General features: G+C 47.4%; 1 protein-coding gene across 1 annotated transcript in view; it reads left to right on the plus strand.

The window, feature by feature from the left end:
* The first annotated feature begins 3,343 nt into the window (after positions 1-3,343).
* The window catches only part of NEURL1 (neuralized E3 ubiquitin protein ligase 1), an 80,282-nt gene continuing 61,710 nt past the window's right edge, over positions 3,344-21,915 (plus strand). Inside the window, exon 1 of the mRNA XM_024734803.1 lies at positions 3,344-3,443. Within this exon, the coding sequence (XP_024590571.1) occupies positions 3,359-3,443 (85 nt within the window). The 5' untranslated portion in view covers positions 3,344-3,358. The remainder of the gene's footprint in view (positions 3,444-21,915) is intronic.

The following is a 21,915-nucleotide window of genomic DNA, read 5'->3' on the forward strand; positions in this document are numbered from 1 at the left end:
CAAGAGGGAGAGATACGAGGGAGAGAGAAGGGGGGACTGGAAGCTGCTGCTGAAAGAGCCTCGGTTCCACACTGAGTCCCTGCCTGGGGTCCTTCCTCTCCTGCACGTTGGTGTGAGAGCTCACAGCACCCTCATGGACACATGTGTACACACAGCCAAACACAACGCACTGACACCCACCCCCTTGGGCAGCGCCTTCAGAATCTACACTGCTGGGGAGGTGGGGTTGCCACGGTGACAGGTGCTGGAGCACCACCTTATGGGTATTAATAGCTTCCACTGAAGCCACCAAAACAGTGACTTCATCCAGCCAGCCGTTTCCCTGGCTGGTTCCTTCTCCCTCCTCCCTTCTTGACTGGGGCTGGGAAGGGCCCTCGGCCGCACAGGCCGCTTCCCCGCCTCCTGGCAGCCACCTTGGTGAAGGATGGCTTGAAGGCCTCAGGGATTCCATCCAAGGTCCAGCAGGAGGGGTGTGCTGCGGTTCTTTGCTCCTCTGAGCTGGGTCTAACCACCGCCCCTGCCAGGAAAGGGTTTCTGAGGCACAGGACCTGTCAGAGGGGTCACCCTCAGCTGCTCTGGGTCCCATGCAGCCACACCTACCTCCTCTAGGTCCCTGCCTGGCCAGAGACTTCCAGCCAGTTGCCACTTGACAGTGGTGTCCCCTCCCACAGCACAGAACTCCTTGGAAAATCAAGGGCCAGTCTAGGGAGGTGACATGGGGTACAAGATTTCAGAGGCATCACGCTTGAGCTCGAGCAAGTGCAGGGCTGGTGTTGCACGATGCTGAGAGCCAGTGCCTCCTTACATTTCACACCAGGGAGGCCTCCCTTGTCTCATCCTAATCCCAGCCCTGTTGATACTCTCATTGTCTCCTCAACCCTCTGGGATCAGGGGACATTTCTGTCCTGCCCTCAGTTCCTTGCCTTGGTCCCTAATGCCTCTCACCTTCCTGTGCGGCTCTCCCGGATCAGCCTGTCCTGAGCTGCAGAGCCTCTGGACTCTTCAGGCAGGCACCGGTGTCTGGTCCCCTCATTTCCCCTTCCCTTTGAGCTCCTCCATCTCTCCCCTGCTTGGCCCACAGCCCCAAGTTTAGACCACATGGGGCCTGTGACCTCCCTGCCATCCTCTACCTTTGGGGCCTCACCCCACCCCCATCCCTGGCCTATGCCCCAGCCCCTCCTCCTGAGGAAGGGAAGGAGGCGATGAGCCTCCGCGCAAGCCACTGTCAGCAAATCCTACCAAGGGCTTGCACTTGGCCCACACTCCGGGGGAATTAGTCTCATCTATACAGAGTTTTCAGATTTATTCCGATGCCAGCAGTAGCCCACAGTGACCTCATTCCAGTAGACTTCAGGGGGTATATGAGTGCAAGAGAGTGTGTGTGCGCTTGTGTAGAAGTGAGTGTGTGAGAGAGTGTAGAGGTGTGTGTGCAAATGTGTGAGTGTGCTGCCATTCAGAGCCCATGGATTTCTGATGCATGAGTCATCGGCTGGAGTGAGCCTCGGGGAGATACGCCCATAAAAAGACAGCACCCCTGACCTGCCACGTCCATTCTGCAGCTGGCTGGGCACATGATCTTGGGCATCTAAGAGGCTGGGGGCAGGGGTGGGGGCTGTCTTTCCCTCCAGACCCCAGAGAGCAGCTGTCAAGGATATTTCTAGCTCGCCTGGAGTCCCAGGCATTTAAGGATGTGATGCCTGCAATGGGGTGAGGGTGGAGGGCGGGGGAGGGAGAAAATGGTGGTTCAGAGGCTTTCCTCACAGGGCTCTCGGTGGAGTTCTGCTGGCAGGCAGGGCGATTCACCCATTCCACAGGCATTTTTGGACAGTCTGTCATGTGCTAGGCATAATCCTGGGGACTGGTGACATCATGGTGAATGGAGTTGTCCTGTTCTCTCCCCTCACAGAGCTTATGTTCTAGTGGGGGAGGCACAACAGAAACCAGGGGGAAAGGCTACTTTCAAACTAATTCCAGAAGATAACATAGAGTAATGCTATGGAACATGACTGAGAGTGGTGAGGGTTCTCTAGCTGGGGCGGGCAGTCAGGGAAGGTCAGGAGGTGACACAAGAACTGTGCCTGAATATTGAGGAGCTGTCATATGGAGACTTGAGGAAAGAACCTTCCAGAAGAGGATGGACTAGATGCCTGATGCCAGCCCACGTCCTCGCTGGATTCTGGATCAGAGTTGCTGTAGCGAGTCAGGGAGCTAGAGGTGATCTAGAGGAACAGGAAGGCAGATTCTCTGTCCTGGGGGGAACCTGTCTCACCTTCTAGCCCTGATAAGACAGGCAGAAGGAGATGCCCCCATGTCTAGGTAGGAGGAGAATGACTCCCTTTCCCTTCCTGCAGGTCCTTGGTAGCAGTGCTGAGCTCCAGGATGGATGAGTCATGTGAACAGGTGACATGCTGAAGACCCCTTCCTCCAGGAAGCCTTCGTTGACTGCTGCAGGCCACAGAGGCCCCCACCTCTGAGAGCTGACAGACACTTGGTTCAGATTTGGTGGTTCTCTGACGGTTTGTCCCTGAGATTTGTTCCTGCACCTTGGCCCTCCATCCCACCTCCTAGGTCCAGTCTGTGTTCATCTAAAGGCCCCCCAACTTTATGTGTCCAGTAACTGAACAGTCTGGTGTTCTTGTTCTGAGCCTTTGTCCCAGCGCCCCTTGGATCTGACTGAGAGCAAAGGGTCAAGCGCTGGGATTCCTCATCTCACTTCATTTATTCAGTCATCCATCCACTCCATAAAAATTCTTTTTTATGGAGTTTTACTGTGTGCCGGGCGCTGAACCTGGTGCTAGAGAAATTGGAACTTAGGGCTACCTTGCCCCGGGCCTGGCACCCAGGGAACTCACCGTTCTTGCTGCACAGTTTTTCTTGTTTTCAGGACCAAGTTCCACTGTTGGTGAGAGGAATAAACCCAACCCCTGGAGCCTCAATCTCTGCCGGATATTTGACCCCAACTCGGGCCCAGGGACCGCCCCCCCCGGGCCCCCCTCGGGCCGCGGAGGACTAGTGGCAGCCGGGAACGCGGCGCACCGGGGGCCACATCTGGCTGAGCGGGCGCGCGCGTGTCACTAAGACGCTCATTCACCGGCGCAGCTGTCACCATAACAACCGGAGCGAGGGAATCCTGGCGACTGCTGGGGGCGGGGGCGGCGGTTGCGCGAGGGACCCCGCGGGGGCTGGAGCGTGGCGGCCCTGGCAGACCCACCACCGCGGCAGCGCCCAGCACACCCCGCGCTCCTCGGAGCCCCGCTCCATGCCGAGCCGCCGGCGGGAGGGCGCCACTCACGTTGCAGCCTCGGCCGTCAGCCTCGCCTGCCCCCCGCGAGCGCCGAACCCCCTGGGCCCGGATGCCATGGGTAACAACTTCTCCAGTATCCCCTCTCTGTCCCGAGGAAACCCGAGCCGGGCGCCACGGGGCCACCCCCAAAACATCAAAGGTAAGGCTCTGCCGGGGCCGGGCGCAGCTGGAGGACTGGGGCGCAGGCGGAGGGGCAGGGAGAGGTGGAGAGGTGTGGCTGGCGAGGCCGGGCAGGTGCCACCTGTTGTGCGTATTTGGAGATGGGAGATGCACCTCGGCCATGGAGGTGCGCTGGAGGTGGGGGGCTGCTAGTGATGACGGTGAAAATCAGGGAGGATGGTGTTGCGTGGGGTCTACGCAGTTCTCCCAGCCAGCACCAGAAACGTCACTGGAGTCCCCTCAGGCCATGATGCTAGGCGAGCGTGCAGGGGTGAGGAAGGGCATTTGCCAGGTGGGTAGGGGAGTGTGGCAGGATGCTCAGGCTGGCCAGCTGTGCTTCCCAAGGGAAGCACCATTGTCTCCTTTTTCATCTGCCCATGGCTGGAGAGGTGATGCTGGAAGCACTAGTTGCGTTTCCGATTGGAGGGTCTTAAAAATCCAGGACAGATTAACAACAGCCTGGAAGACGGGGCCAGAGCCGGTGGCCTCTGGAGTCCTCTGCAGCTACTGACTTTTTGTATCCACTGAATCAGGTTGTTTTCTGGTTCCCCAAAGGCTAGATGTCCAGTTGAAACTCTAGAAAGGAGGGCCTGGGAGCCTTGAGACAGAGTAACATTTACCGAGAAGGTCTTTGCCCTCCAAGTCCCTCGACCCACCCAGCACCCTCAGGGAGGCCCCAAGCCCTGTTCTTGGCTTTAACTCTTCAGTGCTGTCTCTGACCTTTGGAAGACACACCTGGGTCCTCCCAGGCCCTCAGAGCCCACAGATTCCCTTCAGGAAGCTCCTTTTCTTTCACCCTCAAAACCAGCCAACACTGAATGGGCATTCTTATGGCTAAGAGTCAGGAAGGGAAGCCCTTGGGCTTTCACAAAGAACAAGCCACTTCTTGAGACCCACCCCCTCTGACCGCCAGCTTATGAGAAGGATACCAGTAATGCCCTTTGACAAAGCATTGAAGTTTACAAAGAACTTTCACAAATACCTTTTCAAGTGGGCAAGGAAACTGCTCTGGGGAGTCCTCAGAGCTAATTATGCCCATGTTACAGTTGAGGAGAACGAATGCTTGTTTCACGTTCCCAAAGCCAGAGAGGCAGAGCTAGGCTGCAGATCTGTATCTTCTGACTTGGAATTCTGTCCTCTCTTTTGCTGGACAGTTAACCTTCAGGAGTCGGGGAGAGGAGGAGAGGTGGGACCGCCGTCCCGCATTCTAACTCCAACCCTTTCAGAACTTCAGCTCTCACTTGGCTCAGGAAAATCAACGGGTTTGTTGTGTCTTTCTGGAAATTAATATGGCGGTACCTGTCAAGACCTTTTAAAATATCATCTTCATTGACCTTGTGATTCCACCTGAAGAATTGATCCTAAGAAAATGGAAATGCAGGCAAACACTTATGTGCTAGGCCTAGGATGTTCACGGTAGTGTTGTTTATACTAGGAAAACAACCTAAATGCACTGAAATCATGGTGGATCCACTTGGTGGAGTATTATGCAATCTTTAAAATAGTATTTTTGAAGAATATTTGATCACTTGGGGAAGTGCTCACAGCAGCATAATGACAGTTGTATAAAGCAGCATACAAAGTTGTGTAGACTGTAAGAGCCCAATTTTGTTAAAATGTTATGAATGCAAAAGAAAAAAAAAATCAGACAGCCCTTGAAAGAAAGTTTCTCAAAGGTTAGCAATTGTTTCCTCTGGGTAATGAGATCACATAAGATTTTTTCTTTTCTTTTTTATATTCTGCTCTTTTCTAAAATTTCTACAATAAACAAGTATTATTTTTTATAATCAGCTGTAAGTATTAGGTGTATGAAGACTGTTTCTGAGCACTGAAAACAGATTTCTAATGATGGAGGAACCCATGGTTGTCATCCAGTTCAATGTCCTCCCTTACAAGGGAGAAGAATGAGGGAAAGGGAGAGTGAATTGACCAGTTACTCAGTGGGTCAGTCAAGAGAAGGTGGCAAAGCCAGACTAAGTCCTTCAAGGGCAGGGGTTAGCTGGGGACCAGTGAGTTGACTTGGTGCTTGAATGCTCACCAACTGCCCCAAGAAGGCTGTGCTCCATCCATGACCCTAGGAAGCCCAGCAAAGGCCTCCATAATTGCACCCCTTTTAACCTAAATTGGGATTGTGGGGATGTGAGGTCTCTGTGGCTGGGGTCTTTGGCAAGGGGTGGTGAACAGGAGAGGGTCTGAGGCCCTCCCATGTCCCTGCTCCCACCCTAGCCTCCTCCTCTGCCTGAATCCCCACGTATCTGGCCTGGGAAGGCCCCTTTTTGCTGCCTCCCTGGTTTACAGAGATCAGTTCTTATTCAGTGGGAGTAAATGGTGGAGAAATTCTCCCTGCCAGCAGTCTCCCTCCCACTGCCCATCTCCCTTCAGGCTCAGCTTACCAGAATCCACTCTCCTCTGTCCCTAACCACAAACCTAGGTGGCCGTGAGAATTTTGGTTCTGCTCCTTCCAAGCCTGAGATGAAGGATCAGAGCATGCTGTGAAGGCTGCCCATGGGTTCCTTCATCCAGGGTCCCCTTATCCTGCTTCTCAGCCTGACTTTTCCCCATCCTAACAGAGCCATCAATTTTATTCTGTGATCGTTTTAATGTTCACTCCAAGTTCCTTTCTAACTGTATCAGCATTGACCTAGGAGTCTTCTCTGATACATCAGTGGTCATCCAGAATTCCATCCCCATTTTATTGGTATGACCTTGATACTGGCTGTGATTCCAAGACTGTTCACCCTGAGTTCTGCTGGGACAGCTTTCAGCTCCTTTTCTTATCAGTGTGCATCCAGAAATTTGCTGGTGGGAGGCAGGGAACTCTCGATTTTTTTTCTCCTTCCATAATTGCAATCTATTGATTTCTCACCATTTTAATTAAAACAACTGGAAAGGACCTGGCATAACAGGGACCCTGAGACTCATTAGAGATCTAAGATCGGTCTGGCTGTCAGGCTGACGTGAAATGAGGCTCGTCCGTCACCTGTCAGGTGGTAGACTTCGGTCTTCTTCCTGAAGACACACTGACCTCACTCCACTGCTGGTGATTCCCACTGGGGTCTGAACAGTGTTGGTCTAGGAGTGTCCACGGGAGAGGTCCAAGGTATAGCTCTGGGATTAGGACCAACAGACAGTTAGGAGGAGCTGCCATGTGCCTGGGTCAGAGGTGAGGGCTCATGACATCTCTGTAGATTCACAGACTGAAGATCTACTTGATAAGGTAAGACGGAGGGAAGGAATGGAATCAAATGCTAGGTTGGATTGTTGAAATCCCAGATATGTGTGGGCAGAGGTCAGAAATGGGGGGGTCAGGGAAGAATTTGAGCTGGACGTGGAAGGAACTGCAGAAGTTGGATTGATGGCAAGGGGTGCAGCGAGAGTCCTAGGGTGTGGAGAGGAGGGTAGGGCAAGGGATGTGCAGCAAAGACTTGGAGGTGGGATGAGTGAGTGTGTGTATGTATTCTCAGTGATGGGCACAGGGTGACTGGGGTAGGGGATTCATGTGTCATGGAGACGAATACAGAGAATGAAGATCTTCCTCCTTCCCCATCTCTTTCTGAGTGCCTGCCTGCTTGGTGCTAAGTGTTGGGGGAAAGGTAACTAGGAAAGCCTGTGGGGAGGACGACTCAGTCCCGGTGGTCGCCCATAGACGGGGGTTGGATAGGCCACCTCCTATCATTGTTTTTTTTTATTGTGGTAAAATTCACACAACATAAAATTCACAATTTTAACGTTTTAAAGCGTGCAATTAACTGGCATTTAGTACAGCCACACTGTTGTGCAGCCACCACCTCTGTCTCGTTCCGGAACACTTCCATCACCCCAAAGGGAAGCCTGTACCCATGAAGCAGTCCCTCCTTATTACTCCCTCCCCTGAATCCCTGGCAACCACTAATCTGCTTTCTGCCTCTAGGCATTTGCCTATACTGGACATTTCATATAGATGGAATCATACTAGATCTGTTCTTTTGAGTCTGATTTCTTTCACTTAGCGTAATGTTTTCAAGGCTCATCCGTGTTGTGACGTGTATCTTCTTTCCCTTCTGTGGCTGAATAATGTTCCATTATATAGATATGCCACGTTTTGCTGATCCACTTGCCAGTTGATGGATATATATATTTTTTGCGGTACGCGGGCCTCTCACTGTTGTGGCCTCTCCCGTTGCGGAGCACAGGCTCCGGACGCGCAGGCTCAGCGGCCATGGCTCGCGGGCCCAGCCGCTCCGCGGCATGTGGGATCCTCCCGGACCGGGGCACGAACCCGTGTCCCCTGCATCGGCAGGCGGACTCCCAACCACTGCGCCACCGGGGAAGCCCTTGATGGATATTTTTGATGGATATTCAGATTGTTCCACCTTTTGGTTATTGGGACTTTTGTGCTGTGAAGATGTGTGTATAAGTTTTTGTTTGAACACCTGTTTTCATTTCTTTGGGGTATATACCAAGGAGTGAACCTTCCATCTTTTCAAAGCTGGTGCTTTTGAATTGGACATTTCACAAAGCCGCTGGTTGTGACAGATGTAGGGAGGTTGTCTCCGTCCAGCTTTGGTTGGGTGTGACACCAGCCAGACACCTGTTGTCTTCAGTCTCTTTTCCACGGCAGGCAGAGGGAGGAGCTTCTAAGGTTGGCCAAGGAGCTTTGATTCTTTGAGGTGGACCGGTGTGAGCTACAGGAACTTTCTGCAGACCCTGAATCTCCTCACTGCTCCCTGAGGCCAGGGGTGGGGGATGCATTCTCCTAGGACAAGGGCCTAGCCATTTTCCAGCCTTCACAACCTTGCTGCTACTTTCCTGATCTGGGTCCTCCTCCCAGATCTTGCAGTAGCTGGCCTCTTTGCCTCCCATTCCTCCTTTGATGCCAGAGGGATCCTCCTAAAGTATGCCTTTCATCTCGCCCGTCCCCTATCAACAGTCTTCAGTGTCATGACCCAGCCTGCCATAATCGGAAATTCAAGGCCTCCATTCTTTGGCCAACCCACAGATATTCCCACAGCCCTTGTCTGGGCTCCTCCCGTAGTTGTCATGACACTTGCAGGTTAGGTGAGCTCATCCATCTCTCTGCTCCCAGCAATGCAGCAGACAGACCTGGAACGGTGAAGGGGTGGGGGCTGGTGGCCTCCTCTGCCCCCCACAAGACTTCAGAGAAGCTGGGCTGAGACAGCCCCCATGTTGAACCTGGAGCATCTGTCCTGCACACCCTGTTGGGTTTTCATTCAGTCTGACCTTTGAACCCTATATTGTTAATCATAAAAAATAATATTTATAACAGCCACCATGTGTTAGGTGGTTACTGTGTGCCAAGTACTTCCATGTAGATTATTTCTATTAATATCCTACTGACAACCTGCTGAGGGGGAGGTATCATTGTCACCATTTTATATATGGGGAAAGAAAGGCTCAGAGAGGTTAAGTGACTAATCCCAGACCACACGGTTAGTAACTGATGGAGCTGGGATTCAAACCCAGGTCTGTCTGACTTTAGAGTTCACTCTTGTGACCACTATGTATCTTGCCCTTATAGAATTCACTTCTGGTGGGCTCTGTCTTCCATTGTAGGAAAGGAACTGGGGAGCAATCTCCTGGCCTCTGGACAGGGCCCCAAAGGAGGGAAAGGGAGTACCATGGGGTTCCTGATGCTCCTTCCCAACCCCTGCCCCTTCCACCTCCTCTGTAGGGCTTTGAGCCATGTAGACCCTTCAGCCAGTAGTCATCAGACGCTTTCAAGGGAACTCTCTGTTCCTTCGGGCCAGTGTTTCTCACAGTGCGGTTTTTCTACTGCCTGCATCAGCAGTAGCATCGGCTGGAAAGCACGTCTAAAAGGCAGGTTCCCAGCCCCCAGGCCAGGTCTGCTGTCTCAGAATACCTTGGGGATGGGGCTCCCCAACCTGCATGTGGAACAAGAGCCCCAGCTCATTCTGATATACCTCAGAGTCTGAGAATTATCCAGGCTGTGGGGCCTCAGAACAGACCCACTCTGGCACTCTTGGAGTTGGTGAGATCAGGCTTCTCAGAGGAGGGGAGCCTGAAGCTGGATGGAGATTTGGAATGGACCTTTTCAAGGGCATCTTGGTGAGGGCATGGCAGCAAAGGCACGGAGGCAGGAAAATGCAAGGTGTTGACAGAGACAGTGAGCGGTCCCTCCCACCTGGGACGTGAGACCCCCCAGTGGGGAGATGAATGGATCAATCTTTGAAGATAGACTGATGTCAGATCTTGCAGGGCCTTGGATTCCAGGATGAGTTTAGGTCGATCCTGTGGGCAGTGGGAGCTACGGGTGGCTTTTGAGCAGAGGAGTGTAGTGATTTCCTTTAAACAGCAGCATCAGCAGAGGAGGGGAGGGGAGGGAATGAAGCATTCTGAGCTGCTGGGAGGTTAATGGAGCTACAGGGCTTCTGTCCTAGGCCAAGCTGAAAGGGCTGGGTGGGACAGCCAAGTTGACGACCTCATCTAGGCTTTCCCGTGGGTGAATCTGGAAGCATTTCTGACCAATGGCTATGGTCAGCAGGGCTATTGCACATCAGGAAAAAATAAAAGGATTTTTAAGAAGTACAAGTCCTGATGCTGGGCACTATGCTAGGTTCATTCACATAGATTAATTCATTTAGTCTCTCAATAAATGTGAAGTAGGTATTATTATTCCCATTTTATAGGTGCAAAAACTGAGACTCATGTATGTTAAGAATGCTGTCCAGAAACAATAAGCTAGGAAGTGGCAGAGCTGAGATTTCTATCTAGGACACCAAAGCCCATGAGGGAGAAAATTGGCCTCGGGGGGAATTTCTGCATACTGGGGCTTTCTTTTCCCTGACCCTCTGAGATGGCATGTGCCCACTTCCAAGATGTGCACATTGAGGCCCAGGCATTGGCTCTAAATCACAGAGCACAAGATGGTGACAGTACGGGCAAGGGCAGTAACAAAAGGAGGAAAAGGCAGGAGGAAGGAGGACAAGAGTGGGGCACTGCCCAGGGGATGCCAGGGATGCCTCCATCTGGATATGCCAGCTGCCTGGGCCTGTTTCCTGTTGGTTTGTGACTCTCTCACTCCTGGTCCTGCACACCCAGGGGCTGGAGGCTGAGGGGCTGCTTCTCCCTGATCTGGTTGCTTTGGCAACCCTGGGCAGGATGCGAGTGGTCTCCTTGGTAACGCCTGGGAAAACTGCCTGCAGAGCTGGAGGGAAGTGGACTGGCCAGCGGTCAGGCTGGGTGGCACAGGCAGAGCCAGGCCAGACCGGGCCACTGAGACTGCAGGCCTGTGGTGAAGGTCAGGCTTATGGAATAGCCCAGGCAGCCTGTTGGCCATTCCCCGGTAAGCCAGAGTCCAGAGGTCCTGGGGGCCTGGGGGCCTGCCTGGTGAGACCAGAGGCACTAATGGGCCAGCCCAGGAAGTGGGAGGAGATGGGGGTGAGGGTGGGAAGTGAGGAGAATATAGTTTCTGGATGACAAATCCAGCTACAGGGTTTATTAAAAGATGTTTATCAGAGGTCATTACCCAGATCCTGCTGCTGTGGAGCGCGGGGCAAAGAGAAAAGCAGGTCTAGAAGAAGAGGAAGAGTCACAGGCAGGCAGGTGGAGTCTTTGGCTTTCTCTCTGCTCTCGCTGCAGCTCTGGAGTAGGCTGGGCTCTGCGCTGGGCTCCAGAACTGAAGTTCTCCCAGGGTGAGAGTTTGGGTTCCAGGGATGCTCTGATGCGGAGGCTCATTCTGTTGTTTAACAAACATGCTAAGCATCAATGATGAGCCAGCCGTTCTCCTAGGCGTGAGGATACGGCGGCACACAAAAAGATGAGGGCTCGCTGCCATGGAGCTTTCCCTCCATGGAGCTGGGAGCAAAAATGGCAAATGAACAAATGAATCGGAGTATGATAATAATTACTAACATATTATGTGCTAGATAGAGACTGTGCTAAGCTCTTTTCACCTATTATCTCATTTAACCTTTAAAACAACCATGTGAAGTAAGTGTGATTATTAGCCCCATTTATAAACTGAGGCTTAGCGAGGTTAAGTAACTTGCCCAAGGTCACGTGGCTGGTATGAGTCAGAGCTGGGATTCTAGCCAAAATCTCTCTGACTTTGGCGCTACCACTAAAAAAACCCAAAACCCCCAAAAAACCCCTTTTCATTTAGTACAGTTTTAGATTTACAGAATTATTGCAAAATAGCAGAGAGTCTCCACATAGCCCATGCCCAGTTCCCTCCATTATTAACATCTTACATGTGTATGGAACGTTTGTGACATTAACGTACCAATACTGATACGTGGTTATTAACTAATGTCTATACTTTACTCTGATTTCCTCAGTTTTCCTTCATGTTCTTTTTCTGTACTAGGATCCCATCCGGGATACCACAGTCTATTTTTAGCTACCACATTATATATATATATAATTGTGTTTTCTTATGCTCCTCTTGGTTGTGACAATTTCTCACACGTTCCTTGTTTTTGATGACCTTGACAGTTTTGAGGAGTGTTGCTTAGGTATTTTGTAGACTGTCCTTTCACTGGGATTTTTCTGCTATTTTCATGATTAGACTGTGGTTATAGGTTTTGGAGAGAAAGACCATAGAGGTGAAGTGCCGTTTTAGTTGCATCATCTCAACGGTGTGTGTTCGCAACATGATTTATCACTGTGAATGCTGACCTTGATCACAGGCTGAGGTAGTGCTCGTCAGGTTTCTCCACTGTAAAGTTCAAGGTGCATTTTTCTCCCCATATTGCGCTCTTTGAAAGGAAGTCCTATGTGCAGCCCACACTAAGGGGTAGAGAGTTATGCTCTACCTCCTTGAGGCGGGGGGCACTACTTTAACTGTTCTGTCAACTCTTTCTTTAGTTCCTTACCCAAGCAGTTACATTTGAATAAGGGCTGTGAAAAAGAAGACCAGGGAACTTGTGGGAACCTGACCTGGTCTTGGGGGTCTGGGAAGTGAAATGACCAGGGAAGTGACCTGAAAATGAGTAGGGCTCGGCTTCGTGTTCCTGGGGGTGCTCCTGCCATGTTGGGTGTGGAACTATTCATTTAGCATCCCTGACTTTTTAAAAATTATTTTTATTTTTTTAAATTCTTAAAAAAATTTTTTTTATTGGAGTATAGTTGATTTACAATGTTGTGTTAGTTTCAGGAGTACAGCAAAGTGAATCAGTTATACATATATCCACTCTTTTTTTTTTTAACATCTTTATAGGAGTATAATTGCTTTACAATGGTGTGTTAGTTTCTGCTGTATAACAAAGTGAATCAGCTATACATATATCCACTCTTTTTTTTTAACATCTTTATTGGAGTATAATTGCTTTACAATGGTGTGTTAGTTTCTGCTTTATAACAAAGTGAATCAGCTATACATATACATACATCCCCCATATCCCCGCCCTCTTGCGCCTCCCTCCCACCTGCCCTATCCCACCCCTCTAGGTGGTCACAAAGCACCGAGCTGATCTACCTGTAGCATCCCTGACTATTAAATGTCACTGGCCAGCTTAAATGTCATTGTCATTAAAAAAATAAATAACTCTTCCCATATTTTTAAAAGCACCCCAGAGGGGGCAGTACCACTCCTAGTTGAGAGCACTGAGCTGGGTGTGGAGGGCACATTGAAGGTTGTTCCTGGAAGGGGCCTAGCACAATCCCCTGTTGAGGACGGAGCTGGGTGTTGGATCACCGCTGCTGCTGACTCAGGGGCTGAGTCCCGTCTGTGTCATCCCAGCCTTCCAGGCCACGGAACTTTCAGGAGAAAATCATTAAGTGGCCACTGCCTTGCCTCTCTGTCCATGGAGGCAAGTTGCTGGTCCCACAGGCTGTCTGTGTGTCGGCGGGGAGGCAGGAGGAGGAGAGAGGACCCTCTTGGGATGATGGGAGAGGGGAGGGAAGTATGTCTACTGGCTTTTCGGGATGGCCTTCTTGGCCTCTCTCGCCCCAGAATGCCATGCTGGCTGCTCCAGAGGTTGAGGTGGGGACAGGAAGGGGAGAACATTGTCAGGGGTAGGTGCTGTCTTATGATTAGGGTGGTGGCACTTCCACACGCTCCTGACTTTCACCTTCACCTTTCCCCTTGGCTTGCCCCAGCCTCTCCCTGGCATCTACTGAAAGGCTGATCTTCTCCACAGAATGGGACAGTGTGTGTGTCCAGGTGGGGGTGTCCAGGTGCCCCTGAGAGTGAGGAGAGGAGGCACTTTGCCCTGATCAGAGTTGAGTGAAACTGAGAGGATGCTCCAGGTGATTCACTTGATGTGTCAGTGCCCTCTGTGCTGGGCATGGTGCTGGGCATGGAGAATTGGGAGGTGAGTACTGGGCATCGTCTCTGCCCTTGAGTTGCTCATGGCCCATGAATCGCTCATCCAATTCAGACATCAGTCCATAGCGGCAGAAGGGTCCTGGAGCCTTTCTTCTCTGTGTCTGCTTTCCTTTCCTTTTTTTACCCTATTCTTCCCAGCAAATGCTCCCTTTGAATACATTCTCCATGAAGGGAGAGGACTGGCAGGTGGTCAGGTGTGTGCATGGGGCTGATGGAAGGGGTGGTAGCCACTGACTTCCAACATCAGACCCAAATCAGAGGTCATTTTGTCCTACCTCCTTTCTCAGCTCAGATCTGGAGTGCTCAGCCCTGGAGAGGGGAAGTGACTTGTCCAAGGTCATACAGCTGGATTGAACCAGGTGCTAACGAGGTCTCAAGGCTCTGACATTGCTGGATGATGCTCTCAGGATTTGGCAGAAGTTAATTCCAGAGGGACACCCTAGGGGGACGAATGATCGTGCCACGATCGTGCTGTCCCGAGGGGAACTATTGAAGGGTTTTAAACGGAAGAGTGACAAGATCTTTTAGATGCCTTAGGAAGCTCTGGGGCAAGAGAGGGGCAGGGGAGGGCCAGGCAGGAGGCTGCTGCAGTCTTCCAGTGGAGGAGAGGTGTGGCTTCTACCGGGCAGGGCAGTGAGCAGCCAGGCAAGTAGATTGATTTGGGAAATCCTTGAGAAGGTCGACTTGAAGATTTGGAAGTGGAGAGGGAGATGTAGAGGAGCTACTTGTACTGACATGTGTCAGAGGATTCTGACTTCTGGGGCAGTGGTCAGTGAGGCACCCAGGTGGCTTGGCTTGGAGGAGCTTGGCTACGCACTGGGAGGGTGGGCCTCTTGGGAGGTCGGGGGTGAGCGTGCTGATGTGTGAGTGTTCCCTTGAGAGCCGTGTCCCCCCCAAGGCCTTGAGGTCTTAGAGCCAGGAGGAGAGACAGGTGAGCAGGGCAGGGCTGGCCCTGAGCTCCTGGCTCTACCCTACCCCCTGGGACATCATTGATAATTAACGTCCCCTCTGCCTGTCACAGGTGGCTCCCAGGTGGACAGAGGTGGGGCCCTGGCACCTGTGTCGTGATGTGCGTGTGGCTTCTGCAGGCCTCCGAGCCAGGGCCTTCAGTCCCAACCTAGCCAAGCTTTCTCAGGTGGCTCCTTGCTCCCCGTGGGTGCCAATTCCCCCAGCGTACACACACAAACCGTAACAGGTGGCCATAAATCAGCCCAGACAGGCCAAGGCTGCTCTGGTTTTCCCACAGTTGAGATCAAAGCCCCAGACCCTCACCCTGGGGCTCAGTACTTATTAAATTATTAAACTGTCAAGGGAAGGGAAAGCAGGAAGGACTGGATGGATGGCCATAGAGTAAAAGAGAATGAGGAAAAGTGGCTGAGAAATGAGGCAGCGGGTGGGAAAGGGGAAGAGAGGAGAGAAAAAAAAGCTCTTTGTCTTTGTCCTGAGTTTAGAGACTTCCCAGAGCTGTGAACCTTGCATCTGAATATCCTCCAGCAGTTCCCTCCTGCTTCCTCCTGTGGGATCTCATTGGGGTCCCATGACCAGGATTCATAGCCCCACTTTACAGAGGAGAAACTGAGGCCCAGATTGTCACAGGATTATGAAAGCCTGTACTTCTGAGTCCTGTTCCAGCCTCTTTCTGGGCCTCTTCACGGGCCCAGAATCAGCATTACCTTAATACCCATTCTTGACCCTGGCTCTCAGGCTAGACCGGAGTGCGTGAAGAACCCCATCCTGATCCCAGTAGGACCAGCCAGGGCGTCTTCCTGCCTGGAGCCCCCTGGACTCTCCTTTAGCTTCCAGGCATGAAGGCAGAGCTTGGACCCAATAGATTGCCCATCCCTGCCTGAGGCAACAGGTTCTATCCCTGGCCCCACACTCCAGTTGTTTGCAGGAAACAGCCTCTTTTTTCCCACCATCTTTATTGTGGTATAATTGACAAAGAAAATTGTAATGCACTTAAAGTGTACAACGTGATGATTAGGTGTATATATATATATATATATATATATATATATATATATATATAATGAAATGATTCCTGCAACCAAGTTAATTAACACATTCATTGCCTCACAGTTACTTTTTCTGTTGCTGTTGCTGAGAATGCCTAAGATCTACTCTTAACAAATTTCAAGTATACAAGTATTATGAACCATAGTCACCATGCTGTATATTATATACTCAGAACTTATTTATCTTATAACTGAAAGTTTGTATCTTTTAACCAACATTTCCCCATTTCCCCCACCCCTAGTCCTTGTCAACCACAAGTCTACTCTCTTTCTTTTAATTCAACACCCCCTCATTTTTTTGGATTCCACGTGTAAGTGATACTGTATGGTATTTATCTTTCTATGTCTTTTCTCTGGCTTATTTCACTTAGTATAAGGCCCTCCACATTCATTCAGGTTGCCCCAAATAGCAAGATATTCTTTTTATGACTGAGTAATATTCCATTGTATATATATACATATATACCGTATTTTCTTTATCCATTCATCCATCAACAGACACTTAGGTTGTTACCGTATCTTGGCTGTTGTGAATAATGTGGCAATGAACATGGATGTATAAATATCTCCTGAAGATAGTGATTTCATTTCCTTTGGGTATATACACAGAAGTGGGACTGCTGGATCATATGGTAGTTCTATTTTTAATTTCTTGAGGAACCTCCATACTATTTTCCAAAATGGCTGTATCAATTTACATTCCCACCAAGAATGACAAGGGTTCCCTTTTCTCCACATCCTCATCAATATTTGTTATCTCTTTGATTATAGATGTCCTAACAAGTATTAGGTGATATCTCATTGTAGTTTTGATTTGCATTTCCCTGATGATTAGTGATGTTGAGCATCTTTTCATGTACCTGCTGGCCATTTGTATTTCTTCTTTGGAAAAATGACTATTCAGGTCCTTGCCCATTTTTCAATTGAGTTATTTATTTATTTTTTGGTATTGAGTTGTAAGAGTTTTTAATTTTTTTGGAAATTAGCCCCTTATCAGATATATGGCTTGCAAATATTTTCTCCCATTCCATAGGGTGCCTTTTCATTTTGTTGATTTTTTCCCTTGCTGTGCAAAACCTTTTTAGTTTGATGTAGTCTCACTTGTTTATTTTTTCTTTTGTTGCTTCTGCTTTGAGTGTCAAACCCCAAAAATCATTGCTAAGATCAACGGCAAGGAGCTTTCCGCTTATGTTTTCTTTTAAGAATTTTATGGTTTCAGGTCTTACATTTAGATCTTTAATTCATTTTGAGTTGATATTTGTACATGGTGTGCGATGAGGGTCCATTTAATTATTTTGCATGTGGATATCCAGTTTTTCCAGCACCTTTTATTGAAGAGACTATCCTTTACCCATTGTATATTCTTGGCACCTTTGTTGAAAATTAGGTGACCATATATCTGTGGGTTTATTTCTGTGCTCTCTATTCTACTCCATTGATCTATATGTCTGCTTTTTATGCTAATAGCATACTGTTTTGATTATTATAGCTTTGTAGTATAGTCTGAAATCAGGAAATGTGATGCCTCCAGCTTTGTTCTTCTTGCTCAAGATTACTTTAGCCATTCAGGGTCTTTTGTGGTTTCATACAAATTTTGAGATTTTTTTTTATATTTGTGAAAAATGCCATTGGAATTTTTATAGGGATTGCATTGAATCTGTAGATTGCTTTGGGTGGTATAGACATTTTAACAATATTAATTCTTTCAATCCATGGACATGGGATATCTTTGCATTTATTTTTATCTTCTTCAATTTCTTTCATCAATAGTTTATAGTTTTCCTTGTACAGATGTAAAGATTTGGCTAAATTTACCCCTAAGTATTTTATTCTTTTTGATGCTCTTGTAAATGGGTTTGGTTTCTTAATTTCTTTTTCAGATAGTTTGTTGTTAGTGTATAGAAACACAACTGACTTCTTTATGTTGATTTTGTATCCTGCAACTTTACTGAGCTCATTTATCAATTCTAACAGTTTTTTGATGGAGTCTGTTAGAGTCTTCTGTATACAAGATTGTGTCATCTGCAAACAGAGACAATTTTGCTTTGTCCTTTCTGATTTGGATGCCTTTTAGTTCTTTTTCTTGCCTAATTGCTCTGGCTAGGACTTCCAGTACTATGTTGAATATGTTGAAGTGGCAATAGAGGGCATCCTTCTCTTGCTTCTGATCACTATTAGTATGATGTTAGCTGTGGGCTTGTTATATTTGACCTTTATTATGTTGAGGTACATTCCATCTATACCTAATTTGTGGAGAGTGTTTATCATGAAAAGATGTTGAATTTTATCAAATGCTCTTCATGCATCTGTGATTGATGATCATTTGATTTTAGCCTTTATTTTGTTAATATGTTATATCACATTTATTAATTTACATATGTTGAACCATCCTTGCATCCTAGGGATAAATCTCACTTGATCATGGTGTATGATACTTTTAATGTGTTGTTGAAGTTGGTTTGCTAATATTTTGTTGAGGATTTTTGCATCTATCTTCACCAGGGATATTGACCTGTAATTTTCTTTTCTTGTAGTATCCTTGTATGGCCTTGGTAACAGGGTAATGCTGACCTTATAAAATGAACTTGGAACTGTTCCCTCCTCTTCATTTTTTGGGAGGAGTTTGAGAAGGGTTGGTATTAATTCTTTTTTTCAATTTTATTTTATTTTTTTTATATATATATATATTTTTAAACATCTTTATTGGGGTATAATTGCTTTACAGTGGTGTGTTAGTTTCTGCTTTATAACAAAGTGAATCAGTTATACATATACATATGTTCCCATATGTCTTCCCTCTTGCATCTTTAATAAGAATTAATTCTTTAAATGTTTGGTAGAATTCACCAGTGAAGCCATCTGGTCCTGGACTTTTATTTTTAGGAGATATAAGAATACTTTACCCAGAAAAGCTGTCCTTCAGAGTTGAAGGTGAGATACAAACATTCCCAGACAAACAAAAGCTGAAGGCGTTCATAACTACTAAACCTACCACACAAGAAATGCTAAAGGAGTTCTTTAAGCCGAAAAGAAAAGATACTAACTAGTAACATGAAAACATATGAAAGTGTAAAACTTCCTGGTAAATGAAAATATGTGGTATAATCCAGGATACTCTAATATTGTAATTGTGGTGTGTAAATCACTTATATCTCTAATATAAAGGTTAAAAGACAAAAGAATTAAAAATAGCTATAACTACAATAATTGGTTAGTGGATATATAATATAAAAAGATGTAAACTGTGACATCAAAAACATAAAATGTTGGGAGAGGGAGTAAAAGTGTTGAGCTTTTGTATGTTAACAAAATTAAGTTGTTTTCAGCTTAAAATAGATGGTTGTAACTATGTTTTATGTAAACCTCATTGTAACTACAAAGCAAAAACCAATAGTAGATACACAAAAGATAATGAGAAAGGGATCAAAACATACCACTTTGGCATCCAGTCACAAAGGAAGACAGTAATAGAAGAAGAAAAGAACAAAGGTTGTGCAAAATATCCAGAAAATAATTAATAAAATGGCAATAAGTCCTTATCTATCAATAGTTACTTTAAACATAGTCTAAATTATCCAATCAAAAGACATAGAGTAACTGAATGGATCAAAAAGAAAAAACAAACAAGGCCCAACAAATTACCCAACTCTAAGGGACTCACTTCAGCTCTAAGGACACATAAGCTGTAAGTGAAGAGGTGGAAAAAGATATTTCAGACAAATGGAAACCAAAAGAGTACAGGGGTGGTTGTACTTATATCAGATAATATAAAGGGATCAATTCATAAGGAGGAAATAACTATAGTAAATATATATATACCCAACATCAGAGCACATAAATATGTAAAGCAAATACTCTGAAGGAGATCTGAAGGGAGTAATAGATAGCAATACTGTAATAATAGGAGACTTCAATTCTCCACTTCCTTTTTTTTTTTGGCCTTGCCATGTAGCCTGTGGGATCTTAGTTCCCCGACCAGGGATCGAACCCACGCCCCCTGTATTGGAAGCGTGGAGTCTTAACCAGTGGACCACCAGGGAGGTCCTCTCCACTTTCAACAATGGGTAGGTCATCCAGAGAGAAACTCAATGTGGACATATTGGGCTTGAACTACACTTTAGACCAAATGGACCTCACAGACATACAGAATATTCCATCAAAAGTAGCAGACTAGGGCTTCCCTAGTGGTGCAGTGGTTGAGAGTCTGCCTGCTGATGCAGGGGACACGGGTTCGTGCCCTGGTCTGGGAGGATCCCACATGCTGAGGAGCGGCTAGGGCCGTGAGCCATGGCAGCTGAGCCTGCGCGTCCAGAGCCTGTGCTTCGCCATGGGAGAGGCCATAACAGTGAGAGGCCCGCATACCGCAAAAAAAAAAAAAAAAAAAAAAAGTAGCAGACTACACGTTCTTCTTTTTATGTGCACACGGAAAATTCTCTAGGACAGATCATATGTTAGCCACAAAACAAGTCTTAACATATTGAAGAAGACTGAAATTATATATCAATTATCTTTTCTGACCACAATGGTATGAAACTAGAAATCAATTACAGGAGGAAATTGGGAAAATTCACAAATACATGGAGGTTGAACAGCCTGCTTCTGAACAATCAAAAGGGAAATTTAAAAAATCTTGAGACAAATGAAAATGGAAACACAACATACCAACGGAATGTTATGGGATGCAGCACAAGCAGTTCTAAGAGGGAAGTTTATAGTGATAAATGTTCACATTAAGAAAAAAGAATGATCTCAAATAAACAACCTAATTTTATACCTCAAGGAACTAGAGAAAGAGCAAACTAAGCCCAAAGTTAGTAGAAGGAAGAAAATAAATGAAAGATTGGAGAGACAATAGAAAAGATCAACAAAACTAAGTGTTGTTTTTTAAAAAAGATAAACAAAATTGACAAACCTTTAGCTAGACTAAGAAAAAAAAGAGGGAAGTCTCAAATAAATTGAACCATTTATGAAAGGAGACATTGCAACTGATGCCACATAAATACAAAGAATCGTAAGAGAACACTGTGAACAATGATATGCCAACAAGTTGGATAACCTAGAAGAAATGGATTAATTCCTAGAAACATACAACCTATCAAGATTGAATCATGAAGAAAAAAGTCTGAACAGGCCAATAATGAATAAGGAAAACTCCTCTTTTCAGGGCAGAGAGAACCCAGCCAGTGCCTGAGAGATGCACAGGGGGTTTCCGCTTTCCCGGGCCGGGTCCGGCAGATCCTCTGGAGCTGAGGAGAACAGCCAGACACACAGACCCTGGTTTGGAGCCAAGAGGATGGAGGAAGTGGTGGGACGAGGCTGTGAGTGACCAGGATGCCACTTACATGGAAGTTTCTGCATCAGAGGACAGCCCTCCTGAAAACTGGGACTCCCATTGCATGAGAGTCCTCAGGTTCTTCTATTGCAAAATGTGAAGGAAACTGTTTTAGGGAGTTTGGGTTTCCTTGTCTGGTCCCAAGTTGAGGTTGTGTTAAAGAAACAAAATATAAGAGGAGTCTGGATTGGCTTTGAGAACAGAATTTCCTAAGATTCAGGGCCTGTTCTGAAAGTGGGGATTTGCTGTCTGGTGCTAAGGGTTAGTTCCCAGGATAAAAGGTTCTATTTTAGGGGTGAAGCTGCCATTTCTGCAGACAAGATTTTGGCTTGGTATTGATGCACCTGTTTTGGGGGTCTGAGTTCCATACTGGGGTGAGAATCTTATTCCTAGGAGGAGTTTTCACTTCAGGGTTCAGGATTCTTGATTGCAATTGACATTGATTTTTGGGGCCAAGAGTCTATTTGGGGGCTCCATATTCTACGATTGGGTTGAGTTTCCCTTCTTGGGCTTGGAGTTTTATTTACTAACAGATGGGAAGTCTTTTGCCCTTGGGAGGAAAGGAAGAACTAGAACCCACTTTTGTTTCCAGGGAAGACTTTCTGGGACCACCAGCAGAGGAATGGACCAATACACTGATGATCAAGAGGCTGGATTCCAGCCCTTGCCTGGATGTGAGACAGAGAATAAATCACTTGTAAGCTCGAGGTCTCTGGCTGAAAGCTTGGCCAGGCAGTGGTGTTGACTCACAAAGCACCATCCAAGCTTGCTTGATCCTCCCAAAATAACACTAATGGTGGGCTCCAGAGGCACCGAC

Source organism: Neophocaena asiaeorientalis, unplaced genomic scaffold (genome assembly GCF_003031525.2).
Source record: "Neophocaena asiaeorientalis asiaeorientalis breed wild unplaced genomic scaffold, Neophocaena_asiaeorientalis_V1.1 scaffold240, whole genome shotgun sequence".
Lineage (NCBI taxonomy): Eukaryota > Metazoa > Chordata > Mammalia > Artiodactyla > Phocoenidae > Neophocaena > Neophocaena asiaeorientalis.